Source organism: Leptonychotes weddellii, chromosome X (genome assembly GCF_054177405.1).
Source record: "Leptonychotes weddellii isolate Sample4059 chromosome X, ASM5417740v2, whole genome shotgun sequence".
NCBI lineage: Eukaryota > Metazoa > Chordata > Mammalia > Carnivora > Phocidae > Leptonychotes > Leptonychotes weddellii.
In genome coordinates this window covers 1,786,122-1,806,799 of record NC_138385.1, presented here as the reverse complement: position 1 = coordinate 1,806,799, position 20,678 = coordinate 1,786,122, and the positions used below count along the sequence as shown (strand labels likewise).

General features: G+C 54.8%; 1 protein-coding gene across 2 annotated transcripts; it reads left to right on the top strand.

Moving 5' to 3' along the window:
• The first annotated feature begins 3,718 nt into the window (after positions 1–3,718).
• Positions 3,719–14,186, top strand: ZFP92 (ZFP92 zinc finger protein). 2 transcript variants are annotated; one of them, XM_081808085.1, is made up of 5 exons: positions 3,719–4,155; positions 9,438–9,488; positions 9,676–9,802; positions 10,806–10,910; positions 11,244–14,186. In XM_081808085.1, exons 2-5 carry the CDS (start codon positions 9,456–9,458, stop codon positions 12,641–12,643), a joined length of 1,665 nt encoding a protein of 554 aa, XP_081664211.1. In that variant the 5' UTR covers positions 3,719–4,155; positions 9,438–9,455; the 3' UTR covers positions 12,644–14,186. The 2 variants fall into 2 exon arrangements, with proteins under 2 accessions (XP_081664211.1, XP_081664212.1); XM_081808086.1 differs by lacking the exon at positions 9,438–9,488.
• The last annotated feature ends 6,492 nt before the right edge of the window (positions 14,187–20,678 follow it).

The window sequence follows — 20,678 nt, the reverse complement described above, 5'->3', positions numbered from 1 at the left end:
AAAAGGTCCTTATTTCCCCTTCATATTTGAAGAATCTATTCCCCAGAGATAGAGAGTTCTGAGTTGAAACCTGTTTTTTGTTCTTGTTCAACACTTTAAAATGTTGTCCCACTGACTCCTGATGCCCATTGTTTCTGATGAGAACTCATTTGAGTTCTTGTTAGTGTTCTCCTAAACATGGTGCTTCGGCTAATTCTGACTGCTTTCAAGATTTTCTCTTTATCCTTTGTTTTCAGTATTCTGACTACGATACAGCCACATGTGACTTTTCTTTGTATTTATCGTCCTTGGGCTTCACAGAACTTCTTGAATCTGTAAATTGTGTCTATCTCCAAATTTTGAAAACACCAGTTACTTTTTCTTTAAGTAGTTTTTCTTCCCCTTCTCTGTCTTCTCTCCTACCATCCCAAATACACATGTTAAACCTTGTCATGTTGTTCCACAGATTACTAAGGTTCTGTTCTGTTGTTTACTTTCTTTTTAAAATCTTTTTTCCTCTCAGTTTCTCAAAATGGATCATTGCTATCGATCTGTTTTCCAACAAGTAATATGAAGCTTCTAAATATTCATAACTGTTAACAAACACCAGTGTTAAAAGAAGGATGGAGAAAGAAGAGCCAATAATGGATTGTGTAAAGACCTGCTAAGCTCTAAGGGCACATGGCGACCCTGAACCCAGGGCAGGGAGTACCTAACGCAGTGGGAGATCATGCAGCCTCTGCAGAAAACTAGTCCATCATAGTTCTTCGTTGAACCCCAACAGAAGCAGACTGGCTGACAGAAGCACAAAGGGAATTAGCTGAAGGATGGCAGGTGTTCCACAGGCGTTTGGGGACGGCTGGAGAGCCAGGCTTGGCGGCTTTGCAGAGAGGAACAAGGGTCTGAATCACGCTGCTGTGCTGGGCTAGTGAAGGCACCTGTGAAGCTGCCTCACACAACTGGGCACAGACACTGGTTTGCACCAGCAAGGTAAGGTGCACGTACTGTCATGAGAACACAGCTGCCGCTGCTCCTTGGGAAACAGGTCTTACTGCCCCTGCTGCCACCCACCCACCCTAGTGGAAAATGTGTGGCCCCTGCTTCTTCCCATCTCTGGCCCCAGATTCAGTTGGCAGCAGGTGCATCTGATTGGTGGGACCAGGTCATGAACCCATACACTAGTTGCAAGGGAAGCTGAGAGAATGCAGACCTGGCATTTTCTGCTCCTCTTCTGCGAGGGAGGTGGGGTTCACATCAGTTGAGGGAACTGCCTGTGTAAAGGTCCCGGGGCTGAAAGAAACATGGTGAGTATCAAACTGAAAGGAGACCAGTGGGGCTGGCGCAGAGGGAAACAGAGAGACACAGGGTGAGGGGCGTGCTGGGCACTGAGGCTCTAGAGAACAGACCATGCGGTCTTCATGGTTGGTCTTTACCTAAAAGAGTTGGGAACACATTGAAAAGTTCGAAGTCAGGGGTGCAAGTGCACTCACGTGTGTGTATGACATGGTCACATTGTACTTCCAGATGCTTTATCTGGCTTTCTTTTGGAAGAATCATGAGGGGAGGGGACGAAGTGGATGCAGAAAGCCTATTGAGGGGCAGTTGGGGCTGTCCCAGGAGAGATGATGGCGGCCTGAACAACAATAGTGGTAGTGTCATGGGACTGACAGGGCAGAGTTAACAGACCTAAAATACGTGGAGAACTAACCAAACACTATGAATAATTGGATGGGGAAGGTGAGCAAGGGACACATCCTCGAATTCTGGCCTTTAACATGGGTGTATGGGGATTCCATTCACTGTGGCTGGGGACTTGGGAAGAGCACCAGCTTGGGTGGAAAATCATGAATTCCATTTTGGACATGTGAGTGGGAAGCATCCAAGTGGAGATGTCTAGAATGCAGCTGGATATAAGGGGTAGGGACTCTGAGGGGAGGTCTGGACTAGGGATAGAAGTGGGGCATCATGGAAAGCTCCAAGTGGCCCAAGGATGAATCCACACACAGCCATGCTTCACCTGCCCCCCCTCCCAAGTGTGGGCATGGGCCAGGGGATGGGCCACTAGTGGGAACGGACACCAGGGAGCGAGGTGCAGCTGAGCAGTTGTCCTGGGCTACTGGAAGGCGACCCTCCCCTCCACCGGACGTCTCAGAAAAGCTGGTGATCCTTCGGGCCACAATCCCTGTCACCCAAAGGAATGCCTAGAGACAGGACACTGCTGGCTGCCCTCCCAGCAGCCATTTCCCCTTTCTTCTTTGCTATGAGGACCCCCTTTTTGTTTAAGTGTCTGTCCCTCCTCCATGCAGCTCGAGGCATGGTAACCCCCCCATCCTCACATCCAGATGCAGATCTGATTGGTCCAAGGCCAGCAGCGCATGGCATTCCTAGGGCAACTATTAGTGATCTGGGCAGCCCGTCATCCAAATGGCCCAGCAGGGTGGGAGGGAAGGATTCACATTCTGTCTGAGGAGGGCTTCTCTGTCTTTGGGCAGGATCGAGGAAGACCGTGGTCCCGATTGCTGCTGACAGACCTTCCCCAGCGCACAGAGAGCAGCCTGATGCCACAGCCAAGACTTGACACTAGAAAGAGGCTGGGTCTTGGGGCAGCGTGGCACCCGGGGACACATGGTGGAGGGACCAACAAGGGACAGTGGTAGTCACACTGGGAGGGCCAGTGAAGGGAGAGGGTGGCCACACGGGGAGGGAGAGTTGAAGGACAGTGGTGGCCACCCTGAGGAGGGACAACAAAGGGACAGTGGTGGTTCCCCTCTGGGAAATTCAGGGGCCAGAACAACAATTGCAATCATCAGAAAACCTCCAGCTCCAGCTGAGCTTCAGGCCCGCAAATGCCAAGGTGGCCTATTTGGAAGGAAGGGTTTTGTCCCTCCTGGCACCCACTCCCAGCATCATTGCCCCCACCAGCCTCCCTATGAGGGCCCCATCAAGCCTCAGGAGCCCCAAGGGTACGAGGACTGGCCCCACATGTGACATGACATCCCCCACCACACGAGCCATTCAGTGTTCTGACCCTTGCGCAGAGTCGAGGAGGAGCCTACGTGACCTGGAGCACCGCTGGCCACATGCGTTCCCAGCTACTACACACCCTTGGGCCCCTGTCTCCCAGGACTACAGTTTGGACAGCACGGTTGACTCAGGACACGTGCTCCACTGATGATGATTTTGCCACATGAATGGTGACCTGTAGGAAAATGGAGACCCCAAGGCCCACCCTGCGGATCCGCTCGAAGGTTACGGGAAGGACGGGGGTGGGAGCGGCAGAGGGAAAACGGACGCAGCTCTTCACTTCTTGCTATTCCCTTTCCCTCCATCTGTCTGCACACGGCCCTCCCCAAGTCCCCCCCTCAGTGCACCCCATTTTCCCATCTTTGCCCTCCTGGCTTAAGGGCGCTGGTCTCTTACTGGGTGCCCTGCAGTGTCCCATGGATCCCAAATGGCTGAACAGATGACTAGATGGACGTAAAGCCCCAGGGTCTGACCCATGGGAGGTGCTCGGCCAATGCTGCCCCTCCCCTGTCCCCTTGGGGGACCGCGGCGGACTGACCACTGCTACCCAAGTCCTCGAAGCAGCCCAGATGGGAAGCAGAAGTGCCCCAGGGCGCGCGGGGAGTCAGCCCAGAACCCCCGAGGGACGCGCGGGGACCCGCGCGGGGCCGGGCCGCCCTCCCGCCGCGACGCGCATGCTCCATGCCCCCCACCCCCCGCGCCGGGTTCCCACGCCGCCGCCGCCCCGGCCCCGCCCGCTCCCCGCCCGCGGGCCGGGCCCTGCTGGTCCGCTCGGGACAGACGACTGACGGCTTCGCAGAACGCGCCTGCCCCCCGAGAGCAGCGCCCAGGGACCAGGTCGAGACCCGTCAGGGAATCCCGCCACCTCCTGGGGCCGCTGTCCCGGCGGGCTTCTCGGAGGCGGCAGCCTTGGCCTCGGGCCTGCCAGAGGCGGGGGTGGGGGGTGGCGAACAGCCCGGTGGCCCGCGGAGCCCCAGTACGCCGGCCTGGCAGGGCTGCGGCGGCCCAGAGCGGGGGCCCTGTCTCGGCAGGTGGCGAGGGGGCGAGGGAGAGGGCCCTGGGAAAGGCAGCCGGTGTTTCCCAGTTTCTCTCCTTTGACTGCGGTTCGCCTCTGACCCTGGGACTGGCAAGAGAGCACCGGCCACCCGGCGGGTAAGTTTGGATTTTTGCGCCCCTGTGTTTGGGAGCGCTGGGCAGGCTGGCGTTGTGAGGTCGCGGCACTCCTGCCGAGGGGCACCTGGTGAACTCAGCAGGCACAGGCCGTGTGGGTCCCGGACGTATTGCGGGGGCTCTCAAGGGCGGGGCGTTGTGCCCCTTGGTGGTGAGGAGCACACCAGGAAAAGGCGTAAGGAGAGGAAGCCAGGGGTGGGATGGAAGGCCCTTGAGAGCAGGAGAGGGAGGGAACCGAGCTGAGCCGGGGAACTAGTTGTTCAGCAGTCCTCGGGTGCAACAGATACTCGCTGAGCAGCCAGTGTGGGCCAGGCTGCTGCAGGCATGTCAGAAGCGAAACAGCAGAACTCGCCCTGCGGCGGGGCCAGTTCTAGTGGCAGGAAACAGGCAACAAACAGCAAACATGTGAAATTCAGAATTAGAGACTGTGTTAAATGGTGGTAGGTGCCATGGGGAAAACAGAGCAGAGGAAGGCAGGTAAGGAGCTAGGTTGCAAGTTTAAGTAGGTGGTTAGGCGGTGGTATTTCTGAAAAACTTGAAGGAGATGAGAGAATATTCCACGGAGAGGAAAGAACCCATGCAAAGGCCCTGAGGTATGAGTGGCATGGTGTGGGGGAGGGACTGCTCAGAAGACAGTGTGGCAGGAGTAGGGAGCAAGCAGATGGGAGGGGAGGGGAGGGCCAGGTCAGACGGGCACCCCAGGGAGGGCCATGAGCAGGGAACAACAGAACCCCATTAGGAGGTAGCCCTCTTTATGACCAGTTCAGCCTGTGGCCCCCGCCCCCCAGGGCAGGGGAGACACCAGTTGCAAGGATGATGCTCAGAGGGCTTTGCTGGGTCGGGCAGTGGGGAGGCCCTGGGCTGACCTGTGGCCTCCCTAGGCCCTGGGTCTCCAGGCCTTTCCACCAGGTGGGTGGCAAGTGATGTGTTCCCCCCGGGGAAAGACTACTAGAGCAAGGAGGAGGCAGTTGGGGTCTTGAATTGCCAAACCTCAGAGGAAGTTTCACCAGGAAGGAAGAAGCCTGACTGCAGAGGCTCTGCGTCACTCCCGGCAGATGGAAGAGCCCCAATTCCCGATCCTGCCTGCGTGGGATTGCCGACTGCCTTTCATGTTGTTTGTTTGTTTTCTGTTTTCTTTTTCTGGGGAAATAGCTCCATCTCCTGGTCTTCTGTAGGCATCAGCACTGAAGCCCCCCCCGCCCCGCCCCCACTGCCTCTCCCTTTTTTGAGCCATGATGCATTTCAGTTGGCAGTACTGTTCCTCTCCTCCCCCAGGGGGGTGGCCCCACATACTCGGCTTTACTTGGGCCAGTCAGCAAGCACGGTGGGATTCTGCTCCCCTCCTTAGGGTGGACCAGCCTTGGAGGAGGCTGGCAGACGGTCCCTGGTTACCCAGGCTGACAGGGCCTTCCTGGCTTCTTGCCTGAGGCACCGATGTCTGATGGACCTCCACCTGTATGCCTAGTGACGGGTTTCGGGGAGACCTGAGCTTCGGGGCCTGGACTCATCCTTCGGCTTCTCCTTTGTTCTGGCAGCCCACCAGGCTCTTAGGAGAAACCGCTCTCCAGTTCCACGGTGTCCTTCCTGATTCTTCCTTATGCACATGCTCAGGAGTGTCACCCCATTCCTGCCGGGGCGTTACTTGGCCTTAGGGTCTGTGAGGAGAGCTTGCCATATCTTTCTTTCCAGGATTTGAAAGTATGCTGACTTTAGGAGACTAGGTCTCAAGGACGGACCCTTGGGTGTGACCACTTCGCATGGTGGTGCCTGGATGCGCCCTGTGCCTTTGAACTCCAGTGTTGGTCTCCGTCTACAGGCTACCCCTGTCCGTAGTGTGTTTCTCTCAGGAAGTCACAGCTCAACAATCTCTTCTCTCTTGGGGTCTTGGAAGGGACCCCAGCATGTGTGTCGGGGGGTGGCTAGAGAGAACATTTCTTCCTTTCGGCTTGTCTATTTTCCAAAATGGATCATGACCTGGCAGCACAGTCACGGTAAGGAAAAAAGAAGCTCGTGCTGTTTTTCAGAACATTTTCGGAGCGGCCTGAAAAGCCTTGCTGTTATCAGTATTCTCCCCCCGCACACACACGTTTAGCTTGTGCCGGTCCCCCGGGGGCTGACGGCATGTCATCATGAAGCATAACCTGTGGACATCAGAAGGATTACTTGACAGTGACACCTTTTGCCTCCCCCCTTTTTTTATTGAGATGGGATTCACATAACATAAAATTAGCCACTTTAGAACCAACAATTCAGTGGCATGAAATACGTTCACAATGTTGGGCAACCACCACCTCTTTCTAGTTCTAGAACCTTTTTATCCCCCCAGAGAGAAACCCCTTCCATGAAGCAGTTGCTCCCAGCGCCCTCCCCCTCAGCCACTGGCACCCACTGATCTGCTTGCTCTCTGACCCTCCGGTGCTGGAGGTGTCACACGATTTATAAGACTTAAAGATTTCTTTTTTTTTCAAGATTTATTTATTTATTTGACAGAGAGAGACACAGCGAGAGCGGGAACACAAGCAGGGGGAGCGGGAGAGGGAGAAGCGGGCTTCCCGCTGAGCCGGGAGCCCGATGCGGGGCTCGATCCCAGGACCCTGGGATCATGACCTGAGCCGAAGGCAGACGCTTAACGACTGAGCCACCCAGGCGCCCCAAGACTTAAAGATTTCTTGATAGCAAATCACGGGTCGTGACATTCAGAGCAATGAAAGGCAGAACTTCCTTGTTACTTACAGCTCTGAAGGAGAGGAGGTGGCCATGTGGGGCCACGTGTGTGGGGGGGAACCTGGGGTAGGGGTAGGTAGTTTCTGCAGGGTCCCTGTGCATTGGCTAATTTGGATGATTTCTCAGGCTCTGGGGCACTGGGGCTGTCCCTAGTTGTCTGGTACCTGGCCCAGATAAGGGGGAATTGGGGGAGCGTGTTTGGTGGTCCCAGAGAGAGAGCTCCCAAAAACGGAGATAGTTGGGGTCGGGGCTTAGCAAACTGCCCAAGAAAGGCAGAGAAAAGAGAATTTTTACACATAACTTCAAAACTAGGTCAAGACAGCTCTTGTGAAATATTAGATTACATCACATAAATGGAATCATCCAGGATGTGGCCTTTTGTGTCCATGTCTGGCTTTTCTCACTGATCATGATGTCTCCAAGGTTCATCCATATTGTAGCATGGATCAGCGCTTCACTCCTCTTTATGGCCAAATAACATCCCATCGTGTGTATAGACCACGTTTTGTTTGGTCACTGTCTTGGGTTCTTTCCGCCTTCTGGCTGCTCTCAATCAGGCTGCAGTTAAGCTGGATGCATTCGTTTTGATGTGAACACCTGTTTTCAGTTCTTTTGAACATACACTCAGGAGTGAAATTGCTGAGTGGTGTGATAACTATGTTTACTTATTGAGGGACCACCAACTATTTTCCCTTTTAATTGTGAACGCCATTAAGCAGACAGACAAATAAAGCGAGTAGTCTAACAGAACACGGGTCCACCTCGCAGGGTTGCCAGAGGCCTGGAGCTTGCCTTATTTGCTTGTTTCTCTCTTTCTTTCTTTCTGTTTCCTCTTTCCTTTCCCCCTCCCTCCTTCTCTCGGTCTCTCTCTCTCTCTCCCCCTACTCTCCTTCCTTTGTTTTTACTGAGATATTTTAAATTAAGTTTACATGCCATTTTCTCCCTAAGTACTTCAAGAAGGACATTTCCTTCCACGACCCGGTGCCGTTATGCATGCGACACACGAGCAGCGCAGGGCCCCACAGCCACAGTGCCTTTGACTCCTCTGTCCTGCACGCCAGCATCTCATCAAGGACTTCCGTTGCACTTGACTATTGGCCGTGTACACCTCTTCTCCTCTAGAACAGTCTCTCTTTTCCCCATGACACTGACACGCAGAGGAGGCCGGGTACAGCCCACCTTCTGGACTGGGCCGGTTGCTTCCTTGTGGTGTGTAAGTGGTCCCTCAGTCCCCAAGATCCTTTATAAACTGCGTGCAGGTTCCCAAGGCTGCGTTAGAATGGGGTCAAACTTTGACAAGAGCCTCGCACGCTTCCCATGGTGGCATCCCCGCAGCAGGTGGGTCCCAGCTCCGTCCAACCGGTAGGTTAGCTTTCTGTCTTGTGACCAGCAGTAAATAGGGGAAGACATTTTGACATCACATGGTCTTTCACCCAGTGGTTGTAGTGTCCATCCCACCTTAAGGGATTCTTCCTATCTGATTAGCATATATTTCTTCGTCAGATACATGAGTTTATTGATTCTGGGCCAATACTGATGGACAGCTCATCACTGGTGATAAGGGACTTCGCCGCAGTTTAAATACTGTGCGACCCTCTCTCCTGTAGCAGAAATAAGCTGCGGTCGCCCAGACAGCATGAGCATTCGCGGCCCACTCCCCTGCCAGCCACCGCCTGGTTCTTATGCTTCCCCACGGGGGAGTTCCGCCTTGTGGTCTCCAGTTGGGTGGTGCAAACAGCGTTGGAGCAAACTGTCTTCTGGTCTTGAGAACTGATGTGGCGAAATCTGATTCTGTCCACTTTGGCAGTGACACGCTCTTCCTGCCCTTAGCATGAGCCCCAGCTCCTGTCTGTCCCCAGAGTGCCCACATGGCCTCACCTTCTGCACTCCCCACCCTGCCCCCAGTTTCAGCACCGTGACCACTGAGCTTGGGCCCATCCGAGGGCCAGATATGGGCCACGCCCTTAGCCTGCTCCTCTCTTTGCTCACCCCCAGCCTTCAGCTCTCAGCCTGAAGGTCACTCCTTTAGAGGGCACCCCTCCCCCAGCTCTTGTGGGTCCCTCCAAAGTGCATCTCACTCTTCTGGTCTTTCTCTTTTCCTTGAGAGCAGGTCTATTTCAGGTGGAGTGGGGTGTGTGTGTGTGTGTGTGTGTGTGTGTGTGTGTGTGTGTGTGTGCACGCGCGCACGCACGCGTGTTCTGGAGTTTTTCTGTTAGGACCCTGAGCTGAGAGGAAGAGGAGTTGGCAGTGGAGCTTCCAGGGGTGGCTGGAAAGTCGGGGTGGCGGTGCTGGAAATGAGAAGGAGGAAGCCAAGCCTCGTACGAGGCGGGCAGGACTCCCTGTCTGGTGGCCCACCACCCAGGTGAGGAGAGAGGACAGAAGCTCAGTTTGGGAAAGTGTTATGGATTGGCTTGTGTCCCCCCAAAAAGATGTGCTGAAGTCTTGTCCCCCAGTAGCTGTGAATGGGACCTAACTTGGATGAGGTCATGCTGGAGTAGGGCGGGCCTCATCTCATACTTGGCTTTTTCCGATCCCCTTAGCTTCTTTGCACCCCTGCGATGGCCGCCATTCTCTTGAAGGCCAGACCCAAGGTGAGTGGGGCTCCCTGTCTCCATCTGCCACCTCTTCATGTCCCGGCCTCACAACTCTTGCAACTCCAAGTCTCCCCTTAACTGCTGAGTTCTCTGGGTACCCCCGCCCCATGTTTAGTTGCTTCCCGCTCATCCTGGGACTCATGGCGGTGAACTCCCCTGCAGCCACAGGAATGGCTTGTTCTAGGTGCCAGTATCTTTTGAAGACGTGTCCGTGTACTTCACCAAGACAGAATGGAAGCTTCTGGACCTCAGACAAAGGATCCTCTACAAGAGAGTGATGCTGGAGAACTATCGTCATTTGGTGTCACTGGGTAAGGATCTGACACGCACATCCAATCCCCCTACTCTGTCTCTGAACTCGATTTATTTTTAAGTTTCTTTGTTTGTTGGTTACTGTGAGCCCAAGAATAAATGCATTTTCCCACCGGAGCAGTAATCTGCTGGAGCCCAGCTTTTGTCTCAGTAGACCAGTTTTTAGCTAAAATGGTTTTGACCTGTAAGTGGTAAATGCGTGGGCCCCCATCAAATTTATTTTGCATATAAACTCATGGGTTAAGTAAACCTCTTCTATCCAAAAGATAGATGCGTATTATTCTTAAATATTTATATGCACTGTTGTAGACTTAATTCATTCTTATCAAGGTTGAATTGTACATTCATTTCACGTTACGGAGTTTAGCTGCTCCTTTTCCTTGTATCAAGGTTAAGACATGCACTTGGTTTTCCAGCCTGGAGAAATCCGGAAAGGAGCTGGGCAGGCTTCCCCACTTCAGCGGGCTTGCAGGGGGTCTGCTTGCTCCATTTCTTCCCTACAGATTTAATCTCCCTAATCTAACCACACAGAGGGAGACTAGTTTCTGACCCTCACTGTGCAGATCCAGGGCTCAAAGGGGAGTTCTGGAATCGTCAGTTGAGTTTGGCATAAGGAACTGAGACATCTGTTCTGTTTGATGATGGACACGGGGCTTTGACTCTCGAGGCACAGGCATTCCTCAGCTCTGTCTGCTTCCTGATACTCCCCGGGACCTTGCCCCCCGTGGATCCCGGCTCCATTTCCCACAAGCCTACTGCCCTCCCCGCAGGCCAGATAGTAACATCGTTATCCTCTTGGCCCCAGTCACCATCGACTTCGGACTCCCCATGCCCACCTGGCCCCTGGACGTTCAAATCCCTTTGCTTCCTCAAAGAGACTCCGTCCTTTCTCTGGACCTTCCCAGTGGCGCTCTCTTAGAGGGTTCCTTGTTCTCTGTTCGTGAAGATGCTAAGGCTGGGCTGAGTTCAAGAGTGACTGATCCGCTTCCTTTCCACGGGCAGGATTTTTATCCTCCAAGCCTCACCTGGTCTCCTGGCTGGAACAAGGGGAGGGGCCCCGGGCAGCAGACACCTGCAGAACACGGGCCGCTGCGGGGATGCAGACAGGTGAGTGTGGGGCACTGGGCTGGCTTGCCTGAGCCAGTCACAAAGAGCAGCAGCCGAAGGAGGGCAGCGTGACCGCTGTGGGTGGGAAATTCCCCTTTGTGGCAGACTTAAATCTCACAGGGAGTCCCCGTTGAGACACCACTGCCTCCAGCTCATTCCCACCTTTTCCCCCTCTTGCCGTCCGGTCTGCGGACAGTCATCTTGGGTCTCCCCCCACGTCCTCATCTCCTGATACATTCCTTGTCAGCTTTGGTGTGGGCGTGAGGAGGGAGAACGAACCCTAAATAGAGTCGCAGGGAGAGTGACACCGGTGGGTGTTCTCTATCCGTATAGGTGACGGGATAGAGAACAGGACATTGGTTTCAAAGCAGAAGCATTGCCGAAAAGAACTCCCGAGGACCGATCTTCAGGCCGGTAACAAGAGCCAGGTAGCCAGGCCGCCAGGGGAAGCGCTGGAGCTCGGAACGGACCATGCTCATTCTCCCCAGACAGGTTCCGGCGGGGTTGGCCCCCACAGGGAGAGCGGTCAGAGCAGCTCCTCAGGGGATGCAAGAGAGATGCAGCAGAGAAGTAGCCCCAGTGGTAGGCAGGAGTCAGTTCTAAGGCAGCAGGGTTCCAAAGGTGCGGAGAGGCGCTACCTCTGTCAGCAATGTGGGAAATCCTTCAGCCGCAGCTCCAACCTCATCAAGCACCGGGTCATCCACAGCGGCGAGAAGCCCTACGAGTGCTCCGAGTGTGGGAAACTCTTCCGGCGCAGCTTCGCGCTGCTGGAGCACCAGCGCATCCACAGTGGCGAGAAGCCCTTTGTGTGCAGCGAGTGCGGGAAGACCTTTACGCGCAGCTCCAACCTCGTCAAGCACCAGATCATCCACAGCGGCGAGAAGCCCTACAAGTGCTCCGAGTGCGGGAAACTCTTCCGGCGCAGCTTTGCGCTGCTGGAGCACCAGCGCATCCACAGCGGCGAGCGGCCCTACGCGTGCAGCAAGTGCGGGAAGACCTTCAGCAGGAGCTCCAACCTCATCGAGCACCAGCGCACCCACAGCGGCGAGAAGCCCTACACGTGCAGCCAGTGTCCGAAAGCCTTCAAGGGCGTCTCCCAGCTCATCCACCACCAGCGCATCCACAGTGGGGAGAAGCCGTTCAAGTGCAAAGAGTGCGGGAAGGCCTTCCGGGGGTGCTCGGGGCTCAGTCAGCACCAGCGGGTGCACAGCGGTGAGAAGCCCTACGAGTGCAGTGAGTGTGGGAGGGCCTTCAGCCGGCGAGCCAACCTCTTCAAGCACCAGGCCATTCACAGCCCGGAGAGGCCCTACGAATGCCAGGACGGCGGGACGGCCTTCCAGAGCAGCCCCGTCCTCCCGGAGCCCCGGCCCGCGCACGCTGGCCAGCGGCCGCTCGAAGGCAGCCAGGGCCCAGGCGGGAGCGGCCTCGGCGGGAGGGCCCTCGGCGGGAGGGCCCTCGGCGGGAGCGCCGGCCTTGCGGGGAGCCCGTGCGCCCGCGGCCACCAGGAGCCCCGCGCGAGCGGCCGGGGCGCCGAGTGCGGCAGCGCCTCGCAGGGGAGGCGGTGGCTGGGCCATCCCCGGAAGCCCCGGGGCGGCACGAGGCCCTCGGAGAAGAGTGACAGCGGCAAGGCGCCCGCCTCTCGGGCCCTCGGAAGGCCCCCTGCCGGGCCGCAGCCGGAGGGCCAGACCCTCGGGGCAGACTCAGTGGGTGCGGCGGCCGCCCGCGCCGTCTGACCGCGCCAGCGTGGGACAGGGCTGGCTTGGAAACCCGGCGGCGCCCGCTGCCGTCGCCCAGGCCGGTGACGGGCCCTGTGCGCTGCCCGGGCTCAGGGCCGCGCCGTGAGGAGAGCCGCGCCGCGGGCTCGGGGGCCTTGAGTTACTGAGGAGCAGCGGGCTTCCTCTCGCCGCACCGCGCGCTTCACCCCGGACGTGTGAGCGTGGCCGGCTGGAAGCACTAACAGCGCTTTCCTCCTTTAAGCGCCTGCAAACGGAGGGGACTTGAGAGAAGGCTGCAGGCAGCCTGTGGCTGGACTGTGACAGCACCTCCCGGTCATCAGCTCAGAGATGGTCTGGAAATGCACCTGGGCAAATACCGCCGCGGGCCGCTCGTGGCCGGCTGTCGGGCCGCAGGGAGGGCCGTCGGGGCGGACAAACGGGACACCCTGCGATGCCGCCGAGCGGGGGCCTGGTCTTTTTCCAGGCCGTTTGTCCCTGTGCCTGAAAAGCCACAGCCTTGCGTGGGGACCCGCAGCTGCTTCTCAGAGGAGCGGCCGCACCCAGGTCCCATCTTCTCAGAGCCCCGGGGGCGGGGTATGGGGGACACTCCGGTCTCTCACAGGAGGGGGCTCCAGGCAACGCATGTCTTCCCTGCGCACCGGGCTCACCCTCCTCACTGCCTTCTGCCCCCCTCCCCCGACCCCACCAGCAAAGACCACCCTGGCCTCTCCGCCCCTCCTCCCCACCCTCAGTGCCTAAAGCCTCACACTTGGCTGCGGCCCCTCAAGCAGCCACGTCTTGTGGCCGGTGCGCGTCGGGAAGGAAACAAGATGGGTTAGGAATGTGCACAGAGCGTGCCCAGCAATGGCTCTCTCATGGGATCTGCCTTTCATATGACCTTTCTTATAATATTGAAGGTTCAGCTGCTTTGAATAATTTTGCATTCAGGAGTAATGTAAGCAGAAGACAGGGGTTTTTGCCGCATGAGAATGTTGCTGAATCGTTGCTTAAATAAGAATCCCCCGCCCCGTGAGAAGACCTCAGGCAGGAGGAACGGAGCCCTGATGAGTGTGGTGGCAAGCCTGGCCCCTCTTCTCCCTCCTCCCCCTTAGCCCCCCAGAGACAGGGCGGACCCTTCGAATGGCACTTTACTGCAAGGCTGGGGCGGGGCGGTGGGGGTAGGGCCATGGCTGGCAGGCTCTGCCCTGTTCCATCCGCGCTGGGCCCAGGAATTCTGCCCATGGGTGCTCTCAGCCCAGCGCCCTGATTGGCTTGCCACCTCCTTCCAGCCCTCTTCACTGCCAGATCTCCAGCAGGCAAGGGATAGGTGTGCTGGAGGCCCCCCACTGGGCCTCCCAGGAGCATGTGCGCCTTCCCTGCCACACAGGAGAGGCTCGACACGACATCTGGAGAGAGAGGGAAGACCTGGAAATACAGAATTCCTTCCGAGCATGCTTCTTGGAGCTCTAATCACTAGGACGACTCCAAAAGTGAGAAACACAGATAGAAACAAAGACATAGAGAAGTTTCATCTAGCTATATTAAAATGAGTTTTATACGACTTATGCAAAGTTCTAGAGTTTTTATAACTTGCTTTTATCTCATAGCCCCTTTCACTGGGTCTGTATCCCCTTGTCCTTTGTCTTCTGCTCTTTGTGTCACGTTCATCTTTGTCAGCACTTCATAAACATGTGAGATGAATATGACCCCCTTAGCACATGAGCTCCAGTCCTGTCTGAGGGGTCAAACGGATCTGCAACTTGGGGTTTTCCGATGGAAAAAGAAGTATTAGGAACAATGTCTTTGAAGTCCATGGGCAGGTCGTTGAGAAATATGTGGGGTTTTTTTGAGGCGCAGACGATCTTTGCCAGGGAATCCAGTCCCCATGCAGAGCAAGGAACAGCGGCAGGAGGCCATGCACTTGGACTCCAGTCTCATTTGGTTCAACCGTGGCCTGACCAGGATTGGGACGCCAACCGCCACGTGAGGGGAACCAGAAAGAGACCAGATCCATGGGCTCTGATGTCCATTTCCATCACTATCGTAAGTGAACAGCCTCACTCCTGCAGGCCAGTGTAACGTCATCCCATTGGTTCTGCTGCACAAGCCAACTTGCCTTTTAATGTGAGCTCCTTTTTTCATGGGACCCATACCCAAAGATGACTGGCTACAGGGGGGTAATGTACAGGTGTTTTCAGCAGACCGTGGATTTGCCGGACACTTGTGCTCTGGTTTTTGAGCGCCCTGAAAGGCCGCAGGGTCCCCAAATGCTTACCCAGATAAATGACATTTAAAATAGCAATGCATTTTTTGTCAGTTCTCTGTATAATTTTGCTTGTCTTCATGAGATTTTCACTGCAGTGCAATTATGAGTATCATTTTCTCTCATGTATGGTGATCAGGTGCGCAACATGAGCTGGACGGGTATTGCGTGGAATAAAAGTCAGAGTGTGCGGGGGGGGGTTTCCTGTGTTTTTCCTTCTAAAGTGCTCTGTGTGGGACAGCAGTGATGGCCCACACTTGCTTTCCCCAAGAACTTCCTGGACACCAGCCCCTTTGCACTTCGGGACTGGTCATCTGCTTCAGACATGGCCGCACGAGACGTAACTGGTAAACTGTCCTGACTGAATTCATTTACTTCGGGGGCAGACAGATAAGGAGGGTCTCGAGTGCTGGCCTCGAAAGGAGCCCTCTCATGGCTGAAAGTAACCAGGTAGCAATTGGGTTACAGTACCAGGGAAGGCTCTAAGTGTGGAATCGCGGGGGTGGGCCGAGAGACTCTGCTTGGGTGAAGGTGAGGCCGAAACCCTGGAGGGCGGCACAGCTGGGAATCAAGGGCAGCCATCCGAGGCCAGTGGGACACCGCGACTCAGGGACCAGGAAGGGCAGAGCGGCACAGCTGTGTCTTCCCTCCAGCTGCTTCTGTGTCTTCAGGCCACGTGGCAGTACCTGCACTCACTCAGGTGTGTGCGCCCCGTGCGGCCCCATGTGGCTCTGTACAGAGGCCGCTCCACCTTCCCCCTTCTGTTCGCTTCTCGGCCTCCGTCCGTGGAGGGACTCCGGCGTGGACACCCGCCCGTCCTGTAGGCCTGGAAGCCCTTTCCCCTGGTCTTGCAACCTCTCTATCTCCCTCCTCCCCCACCCATGTCTGGGGCCCCTGGCCCTTTCCTCTGTCCCCCATCTCTGACAGTCATTGAGCCACCGGATCCTGGCCGCTCTCGGTTCCGGTTGCCCCAACTGCCCTGCCCGTGCACGGCCAACCGTGAGTGCGGTCGGGGGGGTGGGGGTCCTTGCAGTGTCACCCGGCTGACGGCAGCATCCACTTCTGGGGCTTTACGAGACCAGCATGGACCGTGTCTAGAACCTTGCTCAGATTGCCCGCAAGACTCGCTCTGCTCTAAACAAAGAAATGGGTGAGCGCTGTGTTCGGGGGGCCTTGGACACTTTTCCCCCACGGGAGGAAAAAGCAGGCCCGGATAGGGGGTGCTCAGGATCCCGTCGCCGTCGTGGTCCCACAGCCTTAGCTTCTCAATGTTTCCAGAATGGTTTGCTCTCCCTGCTGGGGTTGGCGGTGGTTGGCGCTCGGGCCTCTGCCACAGCCGACGCCCCGTGAACCGTCAGGACCTCCACTCCTTTCCTCAGCCGGAGGAGCACAGCAGGCCCCCGGCCGGGGATGCTAAGTGTCTGTCTTGTTAGGTAGCCGAGGTGACAAGCGGTGTCCTGAGGCCAGAGCAGGAGTATCAGGGAAGTAGAGCTCAAGGGATGTCAGGCAGGGCAGACGGAAGGAGGGGGAGCCCTGTGGGCAGGAGCCCTGGGAGAGCAGAGGGTTTTCTGTAGGACGGTTGTGGGGCACTCGGTCATCGGGAGCAGAGTGCAGGGAAGCCTGGGATGCCACGTGAAGTTCTCTGGTTCCTGATGAGGAGCAACTTTTTGTTCGCATGGAAGAATTATTCTAAGACTGAGGAAGGGAAGGTCATGTAAATGGTAACTGCTAGAGCGCGCGACTCCGCGCGTGGATGACCAGCAAGTGCACACAGCGTAGCCAGCCCGATGGTTCTGATGTTCACAGGCCCGACTCCTGGCGTGTCGGGGACCTCACATGAAGACGGTGCCCAGAAACAGCACCCCCAAAGGTTCCGTCGCCCCCCTTCCTGCCCCTCCCCTCTTCCATTGCCGCAAGCACCGCTCTGCTTCCCGTCCCTCCGCGTCGGTCAGCGGAATGATTCCGAGGCGCGGCCACGTCGCCCTGTGTAACGGCCCCTCACTTGGTATTGCCGAGCGCTCTTCCGTCGTGTGGAGGGACCGCGATCCCTGTCCGACTCTTGGGGGTGGACGTTTGGGTTGTTGCCGGTTTGCGGCCATGACAAATAAAGCTGCCATGAGCATCCGTGCACAGGTGTTTGTGCAGACGTGTGTTCATTTATCCTGGGCATATAGTGAGGAGTGGAAGTGCCGGGCCCGTGGGAACCCTCTGGCAGCGCCAGACAAAGTCTTACCTCCCTAACCGCGGTGCCCGGAGGCTCCAGCTTCTCCACCTGCCCCCTAACACCTGTCCATCCTGTTGATTCTAGCCATCCTAGATGAACATGCGGTGGTTCTGTTTGCATTTCCCTCATGACTAATGATGTTGAGCATCTATCCATGTCCTTCTGAGCCACTCATATATCTTCTTTGGTGAAGTGTCTGTTCAAATCTTTTGCCCATTTGTAATTGATTCCTTTGTCTTTTCATGTGGTTGTAAAGTTCTAGATACAAGTCCTTTGTCACACATGTTTTGCAAATATTTCCTTCCAGACTGACGTTTGCCTTTCTATTTTCATAACAGTGTTTTTTGAAGAACAGACGTTGTTTTATTTTGAAGAAGCCCAGTGAATGGATTTTTTAATTTCATGGTTTGTACTTTTTGTACCACAGTTAAGAAGTCTTGGCAAAACTCAAGTCACTACAATTTGACCCTCTGTTTTCCTGTGGGACTTGTAGAGCTAGGTCTGTGACCTATATGGAGTTAATGTTTGCGTGTGGTGTGAGGTGAATTCACGATTTATTTTTCTTCTATATGGGTGTCCAGTTTCTCCAGCTCCATCTGGAGATGATGAAAAGATCTTTTCCCCAGTTGAACTGCCTTGACGTCTTGGTTGAAAACCAACTGGCGGGTGCCTGGGTGGCTCAGTTGGTTAAGCGACTGCCTTCGGCTCAGGTCATGGTCCTGGAGTCCCGGGATCGAGTCCCGCGTCGGGCTCCCTGCTCGGCAGGGAGTCTGCTTCTCCCTCTGACCCTCCTCCCTCTCGTGCTCTCTGTATCTCATTCTCTCTGTCTCAAATAAATAAATAAAATCTTTAAAAAAAAAAAAAGAAAACCAACTGGCTGTGCGCATGTCTACTTCTGCACTCTTTATGCCGGTCTATTTTATGCCCGCGTGACATTTTTCTTGGTTACTGTGGCTTTATAATAAGTCTTGGAATCGGGTAATGTGAATCCTCTGATGTGGTTCTTTTTCAAACCTCTTTGGTCTATCCTAATTTTGTCTCATTTCTGTATGAGTTTTAGAATACCTTGTCAATTTATATGACAAAAAAAAAAAAAAAAGCCTGCTGGGACTTTGATTGGGATTTCATTGAATCTATACATCATTTTGAGGAGGACTGACATCTGAACAATATTGAGCCCTTCAGTCTGTGGACATAACATAGCTCCTCATTCGCGGGCCTCCCCCACTTCCTCCCAGCAACGGCTTGTGATTTCAGTGTCCAAGTCTTGCACATGTGTTAGCTTTGATTGATTCCGAGGTTATTGTTCCAATCATCTCTAGTGAGCCTGCATTCTCGTGCAGTCACTCATTCGTCCCCCAGACATACACTGAATATGTAACTGTGTGCTGGGCTGGGAGGATGACTAGGACGTATGTCTTGCCTACCTTCAGAATCAGGAGCATGCGTTTGTCCCTATGATGCCTTTGTTTAGCCCAGCCCATATTTGATAACGGCCTTGACCATAATGTAAAACAGAGCTGTGTGTCCCATGTTCACGGTTCTGAGAACTTATCATTGTTCCAAGATTTTTTTTTAACTTTCTGGCAAAGACTTCTAACAGGAAAACAAAATCAAATCAAAACAAGGAGGTAAGAATCAAATTAATCTTTTGTCTTTTTCTCAGTGAAAATATTCCTCGCTTAATATATAACATGCTTTCTTCCATGTTCTGGCTAGTTCAGTGGGAACAAGGTACTTGTGAAAGGAGGTGGCGAGAGAATGAGTCAGGCAGGCTGAGAAGAGGTGGGGAGAGAAAGACAAAGGAAAAGGCGAGTAGAACACACCCTGGTGATCTCCTCAGACTAGAAGAACAAACGCACACAGTGTATCAGGAACGTGGCCACAAGTACAGCTCCACCTACATGCAGATTTTTTTGTGTGTTAAATACAGGATGATACTATAAATGTATTTTCCTTATGATTTTCTTAATAACATTCTCTTTTCTCTAGTTGACTTTATTGTAAGAATGCAGTACATAATACATACAACCTCCAAAATGTGTGCAACTCGACTGTTTGTTATTGGTGAGACTTCCAGTTAACAGCCGGCTATTAGTAGTTAAGGTTTGGGAGATTCAAGTTACACGTGGATTTTTCGGCTCTGCCAGGGGTCAGCATCCCTAACTCCCATGTTGTTCAATGTAAGGAATCTGGGGGCAGCTTGCTGGCATCGGTTCAGCAGCAGAGCGCTGGCAAGGCCCAGTATCGAATTAGCTTAGCTTTGCCTCACGATCACAAAATGGCTGCTGAAGCACCTGCTGTCACATATGCAAAGGACAGAAGGGGGAAAGGGCAAGGACAACTGCATCTGTCCCCTTTTATCAAGAAAGCAACAGTTTTTCCAGAAACTTGCCCAGCAGACTTCCACTTAGGTCTCAGAACTGGATCACATGGCCTCCCTTAGCTGGAAGAGAGGCTGGGGAAAACTGGAGACAGGATTGTCATGACCTGTCACCTGAGGCTGAGCCCACTGATGCCCTGAACAAAACTGGGGTCTTATCCCCAGAGGAGAGGGCTGGAATGGATATTGGGTGATGTTATGGATTGAATTATGTCCCCCTAAAAGATATGTTGAAGTCCTAGCCCCCAGTGACCTCAGAATGTGACCCTATTTACAAATAGGGTCTTTGCAGATATAACTGGTTATGATGAGGTCATCCTAGACCCTACCAGCAGCTGGAAGAGGCGCAGAAGAATCATCCCCTAGAGCCCCCAGGGGGAGTACAGTCCTGCTGACCCCTTCCTTTCTACCCATGGTGAGAGGGAAGGAAGCCAGCCGTGTCTGAGCCCCCTCCCCACATGCTGGCACTCTGCATGCTCACTGCTAAGAGGCGGACAGACCCGCACCCAAGTCCCACGGCTTTTTCCACTGCAGCCAACTCTGTTCTCCAAACTAGCAGGCACCCGGCTGGCCTTGTCGTTTTCCCGACTTTTCCCCTTTGGGGCTGATTCTTTGCAGTTCCATCCCTCACTAACAACTGGTCGTACTGGATGCCAGGCACCTCCGTTTCCTTCCTATGAAACTGAGGTTATTTCACATATACAGGTTGTGATAAAGGTGAAGAGAGCCTTCCTACTTTCAGTCACCAAATCTACACTGGGGCCACAGTGAGCAAGACAAAAATCCCTGCCCTTGAGGAGCCGGCCTTCATTCTAGTGACTGGACTGCTATGTGCGGAGGGGCGGGTGCTGGGATACAGCAGGGAGCAAGGGAGAGAGAGAGAGCAAGGGCTAGGGCAAATGGTGGCTCAGAAGAGTGGACATTTAAGCAGAGACCTGGTTGAGGTGGATGTCTGAAAAAGAGCAGTCCAGGAGGAGGGCGCAGCCAGTGCAAAGGTCCAGAGACAGTGTGTTGGCCTCCTTGGGGCTCCTGTAACAAGTACCGCAAACCAGGTGGCTTAAAACAACAGAGACTGAGTCTCTCACAGCTCTGAGTCCAGAAGTCCAAAATCAAGGTGCCAGCAGGGCCACATTCCCTGCAGCGGCTCGAGGGAAGAACCCTTCCTCACCTCTTCCAGCTGCTG